We start from the raw sequence: 23354 nt of genomic DNA, 5'->3' as shown, positions 1-23354 counted from the left end.
TTTTGAGGCAGGCAGGGAGGATGAAGGCCATGGGTCACATGCGAATCCAGAAGATCACATGTCTGGTTAAGACTGATGTTGGTTTACTGATAATGGGCTTCTTTAACTGTCAAACTTCTGTTAGACATTGTCATCCTGTCTGTACACTTGTTCTGACTGGAATCGTTGAACCTGAGATGATAGTGATGTTGCATACTAATAAGAAAACAACAAAACAAACAACTCTGATGGCCCTCAGGCTTTTGCTGCACCCATACACTTTGAATGCTTTTTTGTTTTATGTATTTTTTTCTGTCTTGATGTTTTCCTGTTTTAGTTATAAAGTAAAGTTTAATTTGAACTTAAGATTCCTTGCAACTATTTTTTTTAAAGTAGTAGCACTAGTATTTGTCATAGCAGTTACTAGCAGTTGTGGTAATTCTAATAGTAAATCTAATAGTAGTAGTAGTAGTATAATAGTCTAATAGCAAATGGAGAAGTGTAGCGTGGTACCTCTTGCCTCAGTGGTTTGTTGGATTCTGGGGGTTTTATGTGATTAAAGTGTACAATCTACAATCTATCAGTCTTAGTATATTGAACTGTCCAAGTCCTAATTTTGAGTAATACAAATCTCTCCTCACCACATTCCTCACATTTGAATCGTCGGCTGCAGAACGGTTGCAGGAATTGCAGCAGTTGCTGCAGGGGAGCTGTGTTGTGAATCTGATTTCTGCAGGTTGCACAGCAAGTTCAGAGCAGCTGTATGACCTGTCAACAGTGGAGTTATATCTGGTTGATGCTCTCTTGCACAGCTCTCTCATGCTTACTGACAGTGTGCGTGTCTTGACTTTTTTCCTAAAGAAATGTGAGTTCAGACGGGGCAGAAGCTCGGCGCAGGCTGAGGGAATGTGAGGGATTGGTGGACGCCCTGCTGCACGCTCTCCAATCAGCTGTAGGGAAGAAAGACATGGACAACAAGGTAGGACAACATTTGACTCACCTACTAAAAGGCATAGTTCGTGCAAATGGTACATTCAGCTGTCAGTATATGGCCTCTTTCATCAGCTTTTTGTTTAGTAGTTCCAGACGTACCACACAGATATACTTGTAGATGATAACCTCCCTGTCTCTGTTCTCTTCTAGTCTGTGGAGAACTGTGTTTGTATCATGAGGAACCTGTCCTATCACGTTCACAAAGAGGTGCCAGGGGCCGAAAAGTTCCAGGACCCCTCAGCACTACAGGCCCCTGGCTCAGCAGGACCACAGAGGAAGAAAAAGGATGATGCTGGCTGCTTTGGAGGCAAGAAGGCCAAAGGTGAGAAGGAGGAAAGAGGGAGATGGGTGGAAACATGAGCACCTATTATGAGAAAAAGTACATTTGAGGAAATCCAAAATGAGATTTTTCCCTCCTCAATAGAACAATAGCACTATTCCAAGAGTAATAATGCTAGAAAATTAAAATAAATACATTTTGAATTAATATTTTTGATCAGCCAACTTAGGAGTAATTAGAAAACTTCTTCATAATGTAAGTGTGGAGCATTTGGCTTAAATGATTGATAGGAGCTGCATGCAGCGTTTTCATAGTCCTAGTTATTGTTTTCACCTTTTGCCGGCTTTTATTTATTTTTTTCATGAAATCTGCGGGATGTAAAAATAATTGACAGAAACCATCGCAGTTATTCAAACAGCTGGATTGCAGAGATACCATTCTTGTCTTTGTTTTCCTCCTGTTCTTTGTTGTGCTTCAGTCCATTGTTGCGTTTGTATGAGCGCTGGGCTCATACAAATCCTATTAGGCAATGACAACATGTTAGAAAATGTGAAGTAATCACATCTAATGAGCGTATAGATTGAATATTTTGTGATTCTCCCCACGTTATCATGAAAATAAGGTTTAAATTTGACATAAATGAGTCAAACCGTTTGCTCATTTGCTGTTTTAGCCACAAAACATATTTGTATATTGTGTGTTAAAATCTCTTCAGTTTCTCAATAATCTAACAATTCAACCTTAACCTTATGGCCCTTTGTGGCATGTGGTGTGTATACAAGATTTAATATGCCAAAAAAAAATACATAAACCACTAGTAAAGACACCACATAAACAAAGAACAGACCAGTGCCGTCAATTCATCTTCAGAATATTTAATGTCACCGTAACCTCTTACATTCAGTTCAAGACTATGATGAGATGTTTATGTTTATGCTTCTGCGACAGACGTCTATCATGACCGTCTGCCGTGTCAGCAACTTTTTGACGCAACAGATGTGCCGTGTACGCGCGTGATGTTAGTGACGTCTTAATCAGCATTCTCCCAGGCCGTTAGCTTAACGACACTGTAATCTCTGTGCTGGACAACAATAATGGCTGCCATTAATCAGTTGGCCAATGAGGTATGACTACCAGCCAGTGACCCCCGACTTCTAACGACTCATCGGAGAATCCCCTTTGGTTCAGGGGTCAGGACAACACATGTATACAGACTTATAAAGACGCCAATTAACCACATGAATACTTTCTCTCTCTCTCTCTCTCTCTCTCTCTCACACACACACACACATAATGAATAATGAGATGTGTTTAGCTGCTGCAGACCCTGGAGGTGTTCTTTGACAAAACGAGGCTCAGGTACAGAAACATTAAATGCAGCTATAAAGGAGCATGGAGGCAGGTAGTTGTCAACACTGTCGTCAATATGCTCTGTAATTTGTTACCTTAAGTAGGCTAAGTTTGGCCTGCTCTTCAGTTTAATGTCACATTCAGCATGAAATATACCATTCTGATCAATGCGCGTATAGCAGCTCAAGCTTTGTTTTAGCTAATAATCAGTCTGATTCTTGGCTGTTATTTCCGTCTCTTTGAGCGCGTTTCTGTTCTTCCCACGCAGCGATTTTAATGAAGCACTTACACAGACGCTGGCAGTTTGTGCTGTTTTTAAATGTTTCACTGTGACTTTCTATCCTGCCCTCCTGTCTGACGGTGGAAGCTGATGCCTTTCTTCCTTTGTCTCTTCCATTCTTCTTTTTCATTCTTTCGATTTCGCTTGCTAGCTTACCGTCGTTTCGTTTTCTTTTTTCCTTTAAGTTTCACACTTTTCTTGCCATTTGACTGCCTCTCCCTTTTCTCTCTAAAAAGCCATCCCACTGATGCCAACTCTTTGAACATGCTTTGCAGAGAACACCTATGGACTGCTAATGGCTTCCCCTCTAGCCTATTTTCAATAGTACTCTTTCCCCTTTCTCTCTTTGCTCTCCCCTTCTTTCTCTAGTTCCCCTTCACTCTCTCACCTTCCCTGTCCAGTAAAAAAAAAAAGGTGCCTTCTTTTTGTAAGAAAATGTTCACGTCTATTGCACAGCTTCTTGACACACACACACACGCGTCTTTTTCACCATGCCTCTTCTCTCTTCTCCCTGCTTTGTGTTTTTTGGCATTGCTGCTGCTTCCTTGGCTAACTATAGAGGAATGGTTTAATCAAGGTGAGTGCCCCCCATTCAACCCTTCTCACTTCAGCTCTCCCCCTCCCCTTCATTCTCCCCCTTCTCCTCCTCCTCCTCATCCTCCTTCCCCCTGGCTGTAGAATATAGTTAGAAGTAGTTTTGGATGTCCTCCAAAAATCTGAGAAAGTTTCAAGGTCTTCAGAAAATTGGGGTGTTTCACTCATTCCACATGCGTTCACCACCCCTACCTACTGTTGCCCTGAGTATTGTAGACTCCACCTCTCCCAATCCTAACATTTTGATAGAATTAGTTGTTCCTTGGTCCTATAAGAGGCCAAAGGTAAAGACAGCTCTTGGTGAAAGAGGTAAGTCCATTGGTGTCTGTCAGGATGTAAAGTAGAGCTTGACTAATCAAGTGAGTCAGAGATCTAGTGAGGAAAATCAAATCCTGAAATCTGTCCGCCAAATGTTTCATGTATGAAGCTGTGATGAGGTGTACAGCCTTTTAGCCTGCAGATAAAACGAATCCCCAGAGCTATGAAAAACTGCTGTATGCACCTTGAGCCCCTCACCTCTGATCCTTTTATGGAAAATGTCAAGCTCTGCTGAAGACCCTGTAAGTGTGTGTGTTTGTTTGTTTGTGTAAATGGATTATTGATAGTGAAACAGATTTGTATTGAAGCTGCCAGTATCCAAGATTTTGTGCTGCATTTCGGGGTTTCAATGCAAAAATACAGAGGTTGGCATTGTTATACCTAAGAAATAGTTCTTCATGAGCTGGAAAGGTCCTAAACAAATAGTTTAACAGTTTACTGCTCTCAGCTTTCTTGCCAAGAGTGAGATGAGAAGATTGATACCACCGTCATGGCTATGCAGTAGCTATGGAGCTGTAGAAGTCAGTTAGCTTAGCCTGTATATATTGTAAATGGGGATTGATGGGAACAGCTAGCCTTTCTCTGTCCAGATTGATTTAATACACCTACCAGCAGCTCTAAAGCTTTTCAGTTTGTACACACGTTCAACAATGTGTTCATTAGTGAGGTGCTGGTGGGCAGATTTTGTTACTTTAATACAGATAGCAATACTAGCTGTTTCCCCCGCTTTCAGTATTTATGCTAACTGAAGCTGATCATCTCCTGGCTGTAGCGTACAGCATCATGGCAGTGATATTGAGGTTATCATTCAGCAAGAAAGTGTATTTCCCAACATGTCAAACTATTCCTTTGAGGCGCATTCAGGCAGCATTGTTTGTCTTCTGTATTTTGAATGGGTGGCAGGGCACAAATCTGCCACCATGGCTAGTAGCTAGCCACCCACCCTACCAACAACCAGGATCATACAGTGTCATGGAATTTGAAGTTGATGTTGCCGACGTTCAGACGAAGTTAACTTTTGGCAATTCAAATTTTTAAAACTGAAAAAAATCAGTGTTAGGTCAACCCCTCCTTTAATTTTTTGTCTTGCACACCAGATTTAATTAAAAATGTTTTTGCATGTACATGACAGCAACAGGCACTTCGTCTTATTCCCACTGTATCTCAGTGCCACTGTTTCCCCGTGCTGCTCACATTTGTGAAAATCAAGGTTTTGGTAATTGCTTGCTGTCTGGAAGCACCTTTTGAGAATAAACGGAAAATGAAGCTGAGGCCCAGCTTAAGATATGCAATATGTAACATTAAGTAAATGTTCTACTGCATGCATTTAGAAAAATTCATGATAGCTCATAATAATAACTAATAATTCAGATTGAGCTTCTCATAATGAGCATAATGCAGGTCATTTCTATACTCTATATTGGAGGAAGACAACACTGACTTGCTGACATCTTATTTCACTCTGAAATCCCATATTCTCTAACCTTGATTTTGGCAACTTGAATGTATGAGCTTGTTTCCTGAAGGCACCGCATTGACCGAAAATTTCACTTACATCTAGTTTAGGAATCAGGCTTTTTTCTGTTTGTGTCTCTGTACTGTCCCATGGGCATGTCCATGTGCATGTGAGATAACCATTAGCCGGTTGAACTGCAATCATCCACACCCCTCCTACTCCATTTCCCCCTCCTCCTCTGCATTATTCAAGGAGTTTGCCCACTTAAGAAGTACTGCAGTTACAGTGGGAAAGTGTACGCATGTCATTGAGGAAAGAAGGTGTATGTAGTTATATCTGTGTCTATGTGTGTGTGTGTGTGTGTCTATGTGTGGTCTTGCACTCATACAGTTCCTGGTATACGTATATGCCAGTTCATCTTTGTGAATACACTGGTGTTCAATAGCCATCAGCAGACAGTGTATGATTTATGTGTGCGTTTGAACATGTCTCGCTTGTAGCTGTCTGTGCTGCGTATACATGCAAACGTTCATGCTTTCTTTGTGAAGGGGTCTGCAGACCAGGATTAGACCGACATGTCAGTTCAGATGGAGAGGCTCTTTTATCATGAAAAGAATGCAGTTATGATGAAAACACGAAAATGGTTCAATTTAAAGACACTGAATTTGAGCTATTTGCAGCCTTCCAAACCCATATCGGTCTAACCCTGGTGTCAACGACATTGTCTTCTATAATCCACTTGTTTTAGGATATGGCACTTACATCGTCTTCCCTCCTCTCTTCTCTATCCAGGCAGAAAAAACGGTGAGAATGACAAAAACTACGACACATTGGATCTGCCCAAGCGTGCAGAGCCGTCAAAAGGTAGGCCATGTCCGTCGCTCCGTTAACACTTTCACTCCCGAGTGAGAGGAAAGCTTCCCTCACTTTGCCGTCATCCTGCAGGAGAAGACAGAGAAGAAATGAGTCAGATCCAGGGCAGCAGTGCTGTTGAAGACATGAGTGTGATTCGTTTGGTTGGAAGCAGGTCAGGTGTGTTGGTCAACAAAGGCGTGTGGAGGCACTTGACAGAGAAATAGGCAGTCTGGTAATTTAGCTTTGTTTGATGGTTTTGTGCCTTCACTGTCACAGTGGATTGTTGGCAGCTTATGAGAGCATCAACTCTCTAAGCCGTGTTTTTGCTAAATACTGCTACAATGTGCTGGGACACAAAAAGCAATAAAAAAGCAGCCTGTTGTTGTTTACTGAGCTCTATCAAGTTTGTAGCTAATGGGAATGCATTGTTTCGTCTGTTGCATTGTATTGTGCAATGATTCATTGGTGACTACTCAGCCTAGGAGTGGAATCTTGCACCATAGTGTGCAGTATCTCATTTAATTTCGAGACTGGAGCTGAAACAAGCAGTCGATTCATTGAGTATTCAGTGAACAGAGAATCTGCTACAATTTTAATAATCAGTTAATCATCTGAGTTATTTTTCAAGCAGAAATCATTTTCTGGATTGAGCTTTTCATTTGGAAGAATTTGCTGATTTTCTCTGTTTTATGTAATTGAAAATTACATAACAAGACATTTGAAGATGTCAGATTCACAATCGTCTGACATTTTGTAAACCTGATAATTAATAAATTAGTTGACTCAAAAGAGATAGTTAGGAACACAACCTCTCATAAAACAGTGAATTGTCATTTTTACACTTTGTACAGATTTAACAAACAAGATATAATATTAGTGAATTGTAGAGGTGCTGGTTGGCAGATTTTGTCCCTTTTGGACATAGCCAGACAAGCTGTTTTCCTCTGTTTCCTGTCTTTGCACTGAGCTAAGCTAACCAGCTGCTGGCATTAGCTTCCTTTTTACCAAACAAACATGAGAGCAATATCAGTCTTCTCATCTAACTCTCCTCAAGAGAGGAAAAAGGTGTATACCCAGATGTCTAGGTGTAGAATTCTTACCTGCAACCTCAATTGGGATCTTGGAAAATATCATGAGATATGGAAATGGAAATGGAAATGGACAAAATGTTTATATAGCAGAGAAACTAACTAGAATCTAGTCTGTGTTTGGCTAATCTAGTGATTTAATCTTATCTCTGACAAATCAAGGAACTTTACCACATTGATTCAAAATCAATATGCGGGCCTTCTTTATGGCAGTACTGGATTGCTGCAAATCCAGTACTGCCATAAATGCGATACGAGTCACCTTGAAAGCATAGCTACTTTGGTATAAATGGCACAGAATCCCACTGCTGGTTGACAGATTTCTCTCATCTCACAGCATACAGTCTATCACCATATTGCCCCACTCTAGCTGATCCTACAAGCCATAGTGTGGTATAGGACTTAATTTCTAACATTTCAATGTTGCAGATATTTTATTTTAGCAACACACAAAGCTGGACAGAGAGAGATGTTCTCTTGTTATTTGAACAGTTGAATGCACTGCTGTTGGGTCATGAAGTTCAAGGGAGTGTGCTTTTATTGACCATATTCGGAGAATAGTAACTCTCCTCTCCTCTCCTCTCCTGGTTTGTGTGCCCCTCTGGTACGTGTAGCTTGGCAAACTCACCACATGGATGGTTGAAGAGTGCAGCTCTGTCCCCAGACTCTACAACTGCTTCTAGCAATCATGTGTGACTAACTGTGTATGTGTGCTTTCGCTCTCTCTTTGCTTTTTGCATTTTGGCGCTGACAGGCATTTGTAGCAGTTGTGAAACCAAATTAGTATGCGGCACACACATCAGTGCATCCGTACGGTAATATAATGTGTGTTTGTGTGTGAGTCTGTATAATACCTTCCTCTGTGGAGAGGTGTGTGTGTGTGTGTGTGGCTGTCCATCTGTTTAGTGGTGTCTGTGGAATTTGCCTGCACTTGTTACATGCCCTTATGTGGTATTTACACATCAGCACCTTCATCAATGTCTAGTGGCAGGCACTCAAAGTCAATACCACTTCCTGTTTGACTGTTAATTAGCCACATTAACACAGCAAAGTGGGCTCTCATTAAACTAGATCACAATTAATTGCCGTGCTTTTCCAAGTTAAGCCGATTTCGCCTTTTTTTTTTAACACTCCTAAAGTAAAGGGAGGCAGATGAGCTCCAAGGATCATAATTAATATTTTCCACTCACTGGGTTTTCATGGGAAAAGCCAAGCTGGCATGCTGCAACTGTGGATCTATAGTGGTTACAATTGTGGTGCGATTACGTTACACAATGTGCTAACAACACCCTTTGGAGTTTTGAATCCAGAGAAAGCAATTATCGTTATCGGCCTAAATGTCATGCACAGCTGAAATGTGTGTGTGCGTTCACGTTTGGAGGGAGCGCTCGGCATTTTCTCGCTTGCAGACAGACAAATCATGGTTGACGTTTATTAGCTCAACACAAAGGCGAATAACAACAGTGAGGTGCATGGATAATAAGCTTAATCACCAGAGGAAAACCTACATTGACTTTTAAAGCACATTTATCACATTCTCGTCTTTGGGAAACATCACAGGTGAAAGTGCTGGTGACCGCGACGCCATAAAAGTCATCTGGGTGCCTTGTTTGTTTGTCTATGGAAACGTACAGTACGTTTGTGTGGGCTCAGGCACGCACTCCACCCTCCGCCACCGCCACATCCCCTGGTCATCAGTTTTTGTCGAGAGATAGGGAGAGCAACTATTCTGTGGCGATGGCTGAAGGAGATATGGGAGATTACATGTGTATCCTGGTCCTGATCTGATGTCAGACAGAGAGAGAGGTCAACGCTGGGACCAGACTGGACCTGGCAGTGGCCACTGATTAATCTTTTTGTTTCTGTGTGGATGTGTGTGTGTAAAAAGGAAAAGTAAAAAAGACAGAGAGAGCAAGACAAGATAGCCTCATGGGTATTTTTAGCTTCACAAACATTTGGTATACAGTATAGTTTGATGTATGTTTTGAAGGTTAAAACCAGTAGTTTTTTTAGATTGTTTTGAATAACTTTAATGCTTTTTCTATATTCATTTCTTTGGCCACATGCCAGAGGAACAAGCTATAACACAACTTTGACATAGTATCACTGTATAAAGGTGTAATGGAGAACAAAGAGGCAACACTTGCTTATTTACATATCCAGCAGACACAGAGCAATGTTAGCATTCATTTGGAGTCATGTTTCTGGACCCATGATCAATGTAAGCCCTATATTCTCCCTTTTTTAACTTGTATTTGGTCTCCAGGATATCCTGAGAAAAATATTTATCTCCTGATCTGCTAAATGCGTTTCTATGTTCACCAGCTTGTCGCTAACATTGTGTGTGTGATGTGTGAGCAGGTAGCGCACGGCTCCCGAAGCACCTTGAAGAGCTAGCATTACATTTGTGGAAATACACTTTGATACTCTTCACTTTCTCGCCAAGAGTTAGAAAAGAAGATTGAATTAATACCACTGCAAAACCTCTCGACTGTGTGTTGCGTCCCGTCTGCAACCAAATACAACGTTGGTTTCTTGTAACCACAATGACAACTGACTTTAGCTCCATGGACTGTGGTTCATTTAATGCCTGCTACCAACAGCCAGTGTTGGTTTCTCTTAACCATTACCATGTGTTATCTTTCCAGGCTGTGGCTCAGGAGGTAGAGTGGGTCATCCACCAATGAGTAGGTTGGCAGTTCGAACCCTGCCTCCTCCAGTCTGCATGTCGTAGTGGAGTGGCAAGATACTTGCTTCTGAAGCTGTGTCATCGGTGTGTGAGTGTGGCATGTGTTGTAAAGTGCTTTGAGTGGTCAACAAAGAAAAGTGCTATATAAATGCAGTCCATTTACCATCTCTCTGTAACCTTAACCAAGTCGTTTTGGTTTGAAAAAAGGAATTGCTGGTTTACACAGTAGGTTTGACAGTCTGACCCCCCAGATGTTACAAAATAAAGTTGTTAAGTTGTCGTGATTTGTCCTTCTAGTTGATTATGTGGCCACTTTGTCCCCCAGGAGTGATTAAGTGAGTTATTTGGTCTGTGCTGTTGTACCAAAAAGGGGACCTGTTGCAGGCACATACATCAGCAGAGAAGTCCAAAGTTACTGGCAGTGCATTATTCACGCCGCCCAGAACAGAGGCAGACAAAGAAAGCGGTGTGGCCGTAACAAAAGTAATTAAGAAGTGTGAAAAGACGCATTTCATTAAAAAGCCGGTGAGTGCGCCAGCCCCTGAGATGATGAAACATTTTCTCCGCAGTTAATTGAAACCACAGCGTAAACCTTTAGATTGGGGAAAGGTCAGGTGAGGGGAGGAAGGAGGGGGAGAGAGAAGATGTGATGACTGCGTGTGTGCACTTGTTTAGATTTTACCTCCTCTTCTGAGAGTGGAGGTTAAAAAAAACCTACAGTAAAAACTAAAAATGAAATTTTCCTTTTGCTGAGGTTTCTTCCAACCTGAGGAGGAGGTTCACAGAATACAGAAACAGTTGTTGGCTGTCCTGAGAAAACACAGTTACACAAATTAATTAGCTTTTTTTATGCAACCTTCATCTCTTCCTCCCCTTTCCTCTTCATCTGCTCTCTCTTGCGCTCGTCTCTCTTCACTGTATTGTCAGAGCGGCGTCTCGATGCAGGAGAATAAAAGAGCCTCACATCGTGTCTGAGCATGTGCATGTGTTTTCAAATCCAGCAGCTAAAGTAAATGACTGCAAGTGCTCAGATCCCAGCAAAACCAAGCCAGGAATCATTTGACCTTGACAGATGAGGAGAGTGCGCTTTGGCCTTTTTTCGTGATGTACGTACAGCTAAGCGAACCTTGTAAAAGGAGTGCAGATACGTTAAGAGACAAGACAACTTCGTGTAAACAGGACTCTGTTACATATATCTGTAACTGCACATGCACATTTATATCAACAATATTGACAGCTGCAGATTTGCACTTGGACTCCAGACACAAACATGATGGTGACCTTCTTACAACAAGAAGAGTTCCTTCGTTTGTTGTGTTTGGCTGAACAAGAAGAAGAAAAATAATAAAGAAAAAATGATGTCCCAGTTTGCTTTTCTAGCACATGTACAGTCTTGTAGTGAGGTCTGTGCAGTGACAGATTTTAGGCAGATGACTACATTTACGTCACATGGACCCATGTGGCCATGCAGATATAGCAACAAAAACTTGCCTTGAAGCTATACTTAGCCACAGTGGTACTTTCAGCTAAATGCTAACATCAGTAGGCTAACATATGCGCAATGATAATAATAACGTTCTGATATTTATTAGGAATAATGTTTACCATTCTGTGCACCAGTTTAGCGGGTTAACATGCTTGTATTTGCTAATTGGCTCTAAACTCAAGCTACAACTGAAGCTGATGGAAAAATCATTAGTTTTGCATATTAAGCCATCGAAATTTTGACCTGATTCATGGCTCTCGATGAAAAGGCAGGGAATCGCACAAGCTATTGCAGTTTATCCCGTGGGCAACATGTTTGTACCAAATGAAAAGCCATCCAGTAGTTGTTGAGACATTTCACTCAAAACCACAAATGTCAGCCTCATGACAGCACTAGAGAAGTCAGAGCATGACCACTTACTAGGATTCATTGATTGGGAACCATGAAAGTTTGGGTCAGTCCATCCTACAGTTATAAATAGTTGAATCTGGATCAGCATGGTGGACAGACTAACTAACCAGCCGACCACCCTACTTTGCCATCTCTGGAGCTTTTCTGCTAACATGGCTGAAATACAACTCAAATGTGAGTTGTGGGTAGAAAGGTTTCTCTCTGATCACCTGATGTACATACGTACTCTTGATGCTGCATTATAGTCATGCCAGTCAAAAGTCTGCCATTAACCATCTTGAAAAAAAAAACTTGTCAGTGAACTCTCTTTTACCTTTTACTTCTTTGCCAGCACACTCCCAACAAGTATATCTTTTATATGGGGGAATAATTGGAAACTATGTGGGTGAATGCTCTCTCCTCTGGCAGAGCTTATTCCCAGCGTGATGAATCTTTTTGTCAAACTGCTTGTAGTTTCCAGTGAGGCTGATTGATCACAACTGCATTATGTAGTGTTAATTAGTCATATCTGACAATAAGGGTAATCTGACTAAGCAATAAAGGCCTTGTGTTTGAAAGGCCTTAGTGCTTTCCATGAGCTTGCCCCGATGCTCTCGCTCTTTCTACCTCGCTTACTAATTCTCATTTCTCTTGCTCTCTGCCACTTCAGTGCTCGCTCCATCCCAGGGAGATTTATTGTGCTCCCTTCGCCTCACAAACGCACACTGAGCAATTGAGAAAACAGTCAGCATTTACCGAGACGACAACTGTGTAACCCGACTCACTGCTTTGTCTTGCAAGCTGAGCATTTAATTTGTGGAGAGGTCTTAGCGTTGACAAACAACGCTAGTTCGAGCTGTTATGTATTGCATTGTATAACCCTCTTTGATATCATCCCACTGGAGATCTCTTTTTGTAGTATAATGAACACTGACTGTTTTGCTATCGGAGTCATCGCCGTCTCTGACGCGTCTCAGCTCTTGAAGTGTGAAAAGTCAGAGGCTCAATTGAATTAAGGAAACCAGAGCTACACTTCCGTTGTTTGTGTCTGCTGTTGTCGCCGCTCATGGAGGAGAAATATTTCGCTTGATGGCTCTGTGGCATGAATCTGATTCTTCTAATCCTCTCTGTAATATCTCGATGGCTCATAAGCTGCGGCAAGGAAAACAGTAGTCTTGCCCAAAGGCACGATGAACGTCCTGCTGCAGTGAACAAATACGTTCAAGAAGATCCATTTTTCAAGATGGAGCATCTTTGCATCATTAACTGCTGCCAAGTCTGCTTCAGAGTAGCACAATTCCAGGGGGAGGGGTAGTTTTGGTGCGCTCTGTGTCTACTTTACACCACATGTTAAAACCCGGTATCATGAATAATTTACCCACCATCCCAAATTCCAAGCAATGGTCTTACAGGGGTGCTCTCTGTTTTCATGGCTGTGGAATTTAACACCAAGACCGTGAATGCTGACTCCTGGCCTTGCTGAGTTCTTGCTAGCTTGCAGCCGATTGACCACTCCGTGAATCACGTACTCCTTTGTTCAGTATAAACTCACCGCTCAGTTGCTCCGGTTGCGTCCCTCCTTCCCCTCCTCTTTCTCACTTCTTGCTGTCACATTTCACAGCCAAGTGAGGCTCCAAATAAAGATGTCTACCTCATGAGCGACTAGTACACACAGACGCTGGACAAATACACAAAGGATGCATGTAAACATACTGTATGCACCATATATAGACACATGCTCATGGACATTCACACATGCTTTGTCACTCTCAGCCTCTCCACGATCTTGACACATAGCGGCCTCCAGACTGTCTGGCACCTTATGTCACTCGCCGTCTCTTCGTGGTCTCAGTCATTACATTTCCTTTGGCATTACACCTCCCTTATGCCAAGTATACAGAATGTTGCATCGCCTCTGCGTTTTCTTAGACTTGATGCCATCACGTCCAGAGGGAAGTGTGTCCTCCTCTAAGAAAAGGAGGCCAGTGTATCACGAGGTGTGAGGAGTGACTAATTGGTTATATTTCTGTTCCATTTCTGGCGTAACCTTCAAATGCAGAGGCAAAGCTAAATGAGATATAAACAAAAACCAAACAGAGAGATTGTATCTCAGGAGACTTCCTAGTTAAATAAAGGATAAATAAATACAAACAAAAACCTAGTTCCAAAACATTAGACATAATCATGCTCCTCTGAAACCCAGACTGTTTATATGTAATTACAGCTCCCTGCGCTGAACAGCTTTGCTCAGGAGTGCACCAAGCGGCACCGATAGATTATTGATGGCTCTGAGTCAACAGAGATGTTATATTTAACACTTACGTCATACATCTTGGGCAGATACGATAGTAGATCTGATATCACAAAAGTCAAGTGGAAGTGCTGCCAAGAAAAATTCAAGACAACTTTAAATGAACTTATTGAGATTCACTCTAGTCAGATAGATGTGAATTCATCCATTGCTTCCAGTTGCGTAATTAAACTTAACTCTGTCCAGCTGTGAGCTGTGTCAGCCTCTGAAAGTACTTTCCTGCAGCTAAAATGAGAAATATTTCTCCCTCTCACATTACAGCGACGAGAAGTGATTTTGAAGGTTGTGGTCATAAATAAGGCATTTAAGGTGTATGAGTAGGGTTAAACTGATCCCAGGTCATTGCAACCTTTGAATGAGGCAGCACAATGATTTTTAGAGATAACAGAGCAGCATTGAGTGAGTGCCCATGAGCAGAACATTTGTCCTTGTTATCACCCACTTGTTTGTGTTATTTGATGGTTAGTTGTTCGCTAGCGAGCTGAATTGTATTTTTATACTCCCCAAACAGCTCTAGGTGCCACCGCCCTCTGGACTGGAGTAGTACTGATTCAGACTTACATCAAAATGGTTGGAAAAGCAACTTGGAGTTAATCAAATCTGGGTGACAGCAGAGATGCGTATACCTATGTGGAAACGTATCTGCATATCATCTGGGTACAAGATGCTTAAAGTGTCATTTGGAGTAAACAGACCTAATTGTCTTGATTGTGGGTTTGGGAACATGGCAACAGTGCAGACATATGCACTCTGAGAAGTATTGTATCCATCTTGTCTTTATACTGTATGCCAGCATGCTAAAGGCTGGCACCAGATGCTAAATGTTCCACTCACCCCTCCCTCGCCATCTCACCTGAGATTAGAACCGAACCCCGCTCTGCCACACCAGCTGTTGGGAGTACCACTGAGACTGCTCAGCTGGCCACTGCTGGCCTGACACTGCTCACATGCCAATCACATTCCCTCCTTTGTTGTTGATAATAAAACTAAGCACAACACAGAAAAGGGGCTAATTATGTGAATAGCCAGCGGCTTGCAGCTGACATTTTAGCTACTGCAAACCCCTCTCCAGCTCCCCGCTGTCCTCTCATGGGCTGTTTCACACAGGCACTGATGAAAAGGAGTGATAATAAGGCGAGGAGGAGTAAAGAACAAATGAGGTTTATTTAAGTGAGACCACCTTGTGGTCTGTTGGCAACACAAAGAGGTTTGCATAATAATGCTATTCCTAGGAGGTCTCGTGGAGAGTGGCTGACCTACACATCATTAGTGGAATGGAAGTCCTTGCAGATTAGTGTGTGTGTTTGTGTGTGCGTTGATGCATGGCAGCATTTATCCACCTGTGTTTGGCAAAGCATAGTGGGGCACCTCTAATTCCCTGTACATCCTCTGTGGCTGTGCATAAACTTAGCAGCGCTTCCACCCACTATGACAGCAGTGATCAACCGTTTCTCAAAGTCTTTAAACTTTCCTTACCCCCACAAAACTCAGAACCCCTGATCAGTGTTCCTCCTCCTACGACGCTCTGTGGGATTCCAAAAAGTGCTGGGAGTCCACAGTAGCCAGCAACATCAGCCTCTTCAGATGATCAACCATGTCATTCGCCTCCCCCGACTCCCCAAACCTGAGCAGTTGGAGCAAAATGATAATTATGGGACAAGAACGATTCCAGGGAAGTAGGAGGCAGCGCAGTGAGATTCATTTGCCAAATGCAGCCTTTGTTTGGCCCTGTTCGAGGCACAAGAGCCCTGCTTCCTGTTTCTGAGAGAGATGCTTTAATCTAATTAAAAACAGATTAATGGTACACTGACTGGCATCGCCGGAGCTACAACAGAGGCTTAGCAAGGGGGGAAAACACCCCCCTTCAGAATATGCCACTGTCCTGTTACTGGTAAACAGTAAATGAAATATTGGTCATAAACAGTCTAGACTGTTCCAACCAGGAGCACCTAAACGCACCCTAAGGACTGCTGTCCTTGAACACGATCGAAGGAGAGGGTCAGATGAAGCAGAGAGGAGTTCAGCACTGGCAGGCGTACAATCAAACTGTCCCCAGACTGAGGTTTTACTGTGAGTATAAAATCAGTCAGAGTGACACTATATATCAGACAAGAATGATGCTTTAGATTATATTTTAGCGATTTAACTGATGCTTATACAGTTAAAAGTTGACATGATAAAATTTGTGCACTCCTTTGCAAGCAAGTAAGCAGAAGAGTGGAAAGGCCACAGTCTCAGTGCAAGCTTCTATTTATGCAAGAGGAGCGAATGGGAAGAGGGCAGTGTTTTTTTAGCATCCACAGCCAATCTGTTTGACTGGTCTATAATCACAAGTATTTTGGATTTTAATGTCTGTTTGATTTGACGATGGGTTCATTTAAGCCGGCGGGGGCAACTCATCTCATCCTCACTGCCTTTCATTTGACTCTTATAAGCACACACATACACACACACAAATCCTAATTCATACAGCTGTCCACAAACACAGTCGCTCTTTCTCTCTCTCTCGCTCTCGCTCATACACACACACACACACACACACACACACACACACACACACACACACACACACAATCTCATCTATGCACATAAATGCTCTGTCAAACTCTAACCATGAGGGTGGTATTATATGGCGATTAGAGGTGGTGTTGTTTGTCAGGGTGTTGCAGAGAGAGAGAGAGAGAGAGAGAGGAAGGATATTACCTGGGAAAATGGACCACAGCATCAGATGTGTGTGTGTGTGTGTGTGTGTGTGTGTGTGTGTGTGTGTGTGTGTGTGTGTGTGTCTGTGTGTCTGTCTGTCTGTCTGTCTGTGTGTGTGTGGGGTGGGAGAACAGCATAGGACTGTCATCCTCCATGGCAAGAGTTAATCCAGAGTATCCATCACACTGTGCCATTTCACAAAGAAGGGGCTGGTGAGGCTGGAGGGAGCGTTAAATGAGAGATGGGTGTTGACACCGACTCAGACACAGGAAATCCCTCCACCGTCAAACACCATCACAGCGGTCATCACACATTCCCAGATGCAGGCTCTAGCTGGAGACAGAGGATGCTACTGGTTGTCTGCGGCGCGCCAGCTAGACGGAGTTTAGGGTGTTTTAATTGGTCTGAATTCAAGGTGAAATACAGCCAACAGTAAAACTAGAAACCATGTATTTTTTCTCCTGTTTTGCTTTATTGGGGTGCATAGGTTAAACATCAACACTCGGCAAACTCCATTTACTACCCCAACATGTGCAACAAAACTAAGAGTAAAGTCAGAGAAATGCCAGTCAGCCTGTACTTACCCACGGAGTCCTGAGCAGAGGTGTACTGAGGCACAATGAGTGACACCTGTGTGGGTGTATGTGCAGTACTGTGGCTGTACGGGTGCTTTAGATACTGTAGACAGATCACAGGTGGGAAAGCTAAGAAATGAACACAGGTGAAATCTTTTAGGCTAATTGCAACTCAGGGAGACAAAAGTAGAATAAGCCAAGAGGACCTCCAGAGACAGAACAAAGAGATACAGAAACACAACAAAGCCCTACAGGGACAAGACACAGACTGTCACCACATCCCATCACAGGTTAATCACTTCCAAATATAAAATATAGGCGTCATACACTGTTCATGAGCGCTGGATCTCACATATAATGAAAACCTCCTTTTAGTTACTGTTGCTATGCTTTCCATTGTCATACTGCACACACAGTTTACAAAGATAAGGGTCGACAATAGCAAGCTTCTCCCTGAAATGGTAACTGTCACTGGTGCATCTGGCACCAACTACTGACTACTGGTATCAGCAGCTTTAAACCAAAAATTCAACCACAGACATTAGCGCCTGTGTATGTGTGTTTAAGCTTTATTCCTTTCCATCATGAGGACTGCAGGCCCAGCCCCCCCACCCCCCCACATCTGCTTCAGTCTAAGGCCCCTATCTTCAGTCCTCGTTCCAGTCACTGCCATATCTCTGTTAACCCCCCCACCCACACACACACACACACACACACACACACACACACACACACACACACACACACACACACCAGCAGTCCACAGGATTATCTAGGCTTATTCCCGAAGGCTAGACACCCAACCTCCAAACCCCCATCCCAAACTGCAGAGTACATCGTTTAGTTTTTGCTGCAGTGGTAGATTGTAGATGGTTTTTATTCTTTTCTCCGTTCTTATTACTCTCTTATTGCCCTGACATGATCCACGCGTCTCTGCGGACTATTTACCAGACAGCTGTCCCATCCACCATACGGCGTTCATAGCTCAGCCATACAGTCACTGTTTCCTCTGTCTCTATCCGTCCATCCCTCCTCACTCTTTCAACTTTTTCCGTTCCTGTCCCTTACCCACCATGTTATTCCTTTCCTCCCCTGCTCACCTGCTTTGCTGTCACTCTTGTTTTCTTCTCCTCTCTTCTTCTTTATTCTCCTCCCCTCTCACAGCCTTACTTTATCCTCTCTTTTTCATTTCACCTCTACTCTCTACCTGCCACCGTACCCCATCTTTCTCTCCATCACCTCTCTATTTCTCATCCCCCCCGTTCTCCCCTTCCTCCTCCTCCTCATCCTCTGTCGCTGCATTGTTTCCCTGTGAAATGTAGTATGTTGAGAATCGACTGTACGTTGGAATTTGTGATGAAAGCACAAGACCACCCTGACAACTTAAGCTTGTTTTTCAGCCTCTCAGGCTCAGGTGAGTGACTAAAGCTGCCAAACAGGAAATAGGGAACCTTGTCCATCGCCCTCCACACACACACACACACACACACACACACACACACACACACACACACACACACACACACACACACATCTTTATCTTTATCTCTTTCTCACTCTACCCCTTTCTTTCCCTCTATCTCTTTCTCTCTGGTTGGCTCTTGCTGTTGCCTGAGTTTCTAGTTTCATTCGTGTCTGGCTGAGGACGTGACTTGCCTGGGTAAAGACAGCAGGCACTCAAGGTGATGCTGAAACATACTCCACTGTCACACACACACACACACACACACACACACACACACACACACACAGAGTCATGCACACTAATATGCTCAAAAGCTGATACACACGCATCTCCACTGTGAAGCACTTGAGCGTTTGAGGGAGCTGTTGCTGCTTAACACAAACTTACACGGAGCATAAGCAGGGCTTGGCCACTAATTGCAGCCCTCAGGCTAGCATTTCGGTCAGTTGCTGTGGAATTATGGGAATTGTAGGTAAGGCTGAGAAAAGTCTCAATTTAAAGCTACTTTGGTGGGCAATTTGACTTGCAAGTCACTGTTTTCAACACACCTAAATGACCAAGTTGCTGTGTTACGTAATACGCAGAATGAAAAGCAGTTTGTTCCTTTCCTGTGTTTTTAGCTGTTGTTTTCCTGTCTCTCTCGCATGAACATCGAATGAACAGATTTGTTAGTGGAAATGGAAGGGGGTTTCCATAGCAACCCTAGTACTACCATCGTGTACCCTTTCATCTCCACGTATTGTCTACATCAATAGGTACAGCAGTTTTGGCATATCTGCTGCATTTTGTGTTTGTGGTGGAGATGCAGGAGGTTGTGGGAGAGAGAAGAAGAGAGAGACGGTGGGAGAAGATGAGGAAGGGAGGAAGAAAGAGCGAAAAGAAAAGCAGGGAGAGAAAATAAATGTTCTCAGCACAGCCGCAGCAGGCTCCTCTGTATCTGTTCTCAATCTGCAGCCAACATAATAGAATAGTCCAGACATATATCTGCAATGTGTGTGTTTGTGTGTGTGGGCAATACAGCTTGTAGGAACCAGGGTAGCCTGGCAGCTTCAGCCTCATGGCTGTAGTGTACACCCGTGTAAGACAGGCTCTGAAGCTGCATTCACATCAGGTTGAAGAAGGAAAGATGTGCCATGTTTATGACTTGCAAAGGTTCACATCACCATACAAATCAAGATGGCAGCAGTGTAGTTCCACACACTTTACTGATCAACCAGAGAATTAGACAGATAAATTATACAGCAAACTCAATCTTTCTTTTTTTTGCTCTCCCTGTCACTTTTTTGAAGAGTTGGTTAGATTATGTTTAAATGTGGGTGTTATGAAATTACTTTCATTCTTGATAACAATGCCAGTTCACCAAGGCTGAGCAACGTCTGACCCTGGCCAGCCGTGGGTTGGCTGACACGTGTTGATTCAGATAAATCGCTGATATTAGTTTGACCCAGGTCTCTGTGTGGGTCTGAATGGAGTATTATTGTGCCTTTTTCTGTACTGAACATACCAACTGCTTTAGCAAGTTATCAGACTGAAATCAGCCTTGCAAAGTTTCCCATTACCAATTATATATTGACACAAACTCCCACATAATGTGAACAGGCTAATTATGAGAACGATGATGACAGGTGGCACTAATTGTGAAGAAATACCAGCAGGACTTGGACAGTGCAAAGCAGAGAGAGAGAGCTTGTACCTGTCCTGCCCTGTGTGGCTTTATGTGCAGACAAGCCATCTGTACTACATGATGACTATTTTTAAACTATACACAATATTAACTTTGAAAGCCATTTTGTTGAATAGCGGCAAATTGTTATGAAAGGCTTTTTTGTGCTCTGCCCAACTCGAAAAGTGACACATCTTGTCAATATGTTTTTCATCCAAAGGGAAATAACATCTCCACCTGACAGAGATTCTAATATAAACTAACACCATCACCTCAGGCCCTGAAACACTATTATATTAGCAGAACACTGGAAACAAACAACAAGAGCATTACCACTGTTGATCCACTGAGAGGCCGGGTAGCTGCGAGGCACATTCTTGAGCAAACCACAGAAAACCTAATACAAGTATGGCCTCAAAATATGAGACCCACTGGCGCTGTGTTTCTGTCCAAAGTTCAGGCGCTGTGGCGGAAGAGAAGGAGCAGTTCCAATGGACTTTGTTAAGGAGTACTCGGACGTTTCTGACAACAGCCTGTTTTTGCTAGGAGTGTTGATGTGTCCTCTCTGGACTAAAAGCCCACAGCAGGACTTTGCTGGCCTATCAGCACAGGAAAGAGGAAGTACTCCCCTGTCACTGCAGATGCAGCTTGCTGAAAGGGGTCCTATTGTGCTAAATGGTAGGAAACGAGCTTTGACACATCAGACGTTTGGTAGCGCTGGAGCAGGACCCATGTTGTGAAATGGCACAGATGTACAGAGGAAGGGAGTGAGGGGTCTGTGCTCCACGTTTGCCTTGTGCCCTCAGCGATATCTCTCCCTCTCCGTCCTCTCTGTCTCTTTCACCAACTCCCTCTCCTGTCTCTGAAACCACCCCCAACACACCAGGACATCTTTGTGGCTGAAGCTGATGGGTAGCTGTCCAAGAGATGGGCCAGTTGCCACCTTCTGCCTCTCTTTGTCAACATCCAACAAACTATGGCCAAACCACCGTGTGGGTATGCTAATGTGCGGTGCCCTGGGGCTGCCCATAGAGATGCCAATCTGTGGCAGGGGCCAACCGGGTACGAGAGGAGTAAATGAAGCTTTGACTCCTGGATCCTGTCAGTCTCCTGTCAGTCTGAAGGGGTGACCGGAGGGTGAACGGCCTTTGCAGCCTGGCAGTGCACTCTGTTTTGGCTCTGCTCGCCTCCAAGTCTGTCAGGAGAGCTGTGGAGAGAAAGGGAATGCAAGCCTCTATCACATGTTCCCCCTCTGGCTTAGGATGGGGACACTTGCGTGGTTTAAATCAACTGAACTAGACGTGGGTCAAATTGTGTTTGCAAAAGAGTGTTTGTTTTCGGCGTAACCTATGTGGAGTAGTAGATTTTTTCGCAGTGGTGCACCACAACAGAAAGAACACCAGAAAGCAGCGGAAAGAGGATTTGAGAGTCAATTAAGTGTACTTTTTGACATTTATACCCTGCATTGACATGCATCTCGTGTCTGGGCCTGACATTAAGACGCATCTCCAGAACGTAAATGGAATGAAAATTTCTCATCCCCCTGTCAATAATCAAGGCATGTCACCTCCTGTAGTTAAACTTACAGTTTAGAATCAACAGTAAAGATCAATTGTACCCACCTGCCAGCCATTCTTAGTATGTTACTCCCCCAAACTGATTCGCATGCATTCCTTGATTGAAACTATTCAGCCGAGTTTCTGTACATGTCCCCCCAAAAAAGAAATGTAGCACTGCAGCAATAATAAAAAAGAGTTACGTCTTGTCAAGTTGTGGCCATTTTATTGGCAGTTTAACAAATAAAGCCTTCATCAGAGCATTTACTCTATGTCCCTCTCATATGTCGATTAGAAACATAATGTGGCCCACTGAACTTCTCCATAGCTGCTCTGGCTGTATTTACAGATGGTTTACATGCATTATGGCCTGTCCAATTACAATTATCCATCATCCATCGGAATACTAATGCTGTCTGTAAACTCCATCCATCTGGTGCTCTTTCAAGCAGTCTTAAGAAATAGAAAAATAAGCATAATTTGCAAACACTGTACAGTATGACTCAAGGCAGAACTGTTGAAGGCATTTCTTATGCCCCGGGGAATGCTGCCAATTTACTTGTTTTTGTTTACGTGACTCCACCACTCACCTTTTGGTTTTTAATGAACCCGAGAGAGTCACGACCATTATTATAGCGGTGGCATACTACTTTTAATGATGTGCTGCTTTTGCCATTGCCATGCTGTGCCTTTGCAAAAGTCTTCATTAGCACTATAGCACTCTCCTATATACCAGCGTGTACTTATATGAAAACACTTTTACCTAAAAGGGGGCTGGCGGGGTTAAATGTGCGTGACTGATTTGGATTAAGACTGGAGACTCCATGACAGGCTTCCCTACTGGAATGACCTTGTCTATTTCTAAGTGTGTTTCATAGGGAGAGAATAAGACGCTATGTTCAGCACAGTTCAGTATGTCTCCTCTCTTTTTCTTACTCTGTCATCCATGTCTCTATCTTTCTGTGATGACTACCTGAAGAGACTAATATGAGAGTGACAGAGAGTAACAGCAGAACACTTTTTCCCGCACAGATCTGGACATCACCAGCATTTCAATTAAGCAGAAGTCAGGAGTGCAAAGGTCAGAGGCTGCGTGTTATTGCAGTATTCCTGTGAATCTAGCAAAAATGACAGATAGGGGAGATTTTTTTTTTCTGCTGTTCTGTTTTTTTTTTCCATCTGCCACTCACGTTATCTCCCTGCATCTCTCTCGAGTCGTTCACAGCGCTGTTAAACCCCCCTATGAGTTGTAGAAAGTGATACACCATCATGTCCCGATGATTCAGTGGAAGTGCTATGCGCTAGAAACGGAGCAGTAAATAA

The 23354-nt window shown here is 43.2% G+C and overlaps 1 protein-coding gene across 18 annotated transcripts in view; it reads left to right on the top strand.

The window, feature by feature from the left end:
• Window positions 1-23354, top strand: part of arvcfb (ARVCF delta catenin family member b) — a 208692-nt gene that overhangs the window by 163651 nt on the left and 21687 nt on the right. For 13 of the 18 annotated variants that reach the window (XM_076731516.1, XM_076731519.1, XM_076731517.1 and 10 more), the window contains 4 exons: window positions 841-958; window positions 1123-1294; window positions 3442-3459; window positions 6043-6114. In XM_076731516.1, coding sequence (XP_076587631.1) covers window positions 841-958; window positions 1123-1294; window positions 3442-3459; window positions 6043-6114 — 380 coding nt within the window. The remainder of the gene's footprint in view (window positions 1-840; window positions 959-1122; window positions 1295-3441; window positions 3460-6042; window positions 6115-23354) is intronic. The other 5 variants (XM_076731520.1, XM_076731507.1, XM_076731509.1 and 2 more) reach the window with 1 other exon arrangement.

Source organism: Chaetodon auriga, chromosome 5, assembly GCF_051107435.1.
Source record: "Chaetodon auriga isolate fChaAug3 chromosome 5, fChaAug3.hap1, whole genome shotgun sequence".
NCBI lineage: Eukaryota > Metazoa > Chordata > Actinopteri > Chaetodontiformes > Chaetodontidae > Chaetodon > Chaetodon auriga.
This window is presented reverse-complemented; position numbering and strand designations above follow the sequence as displayed.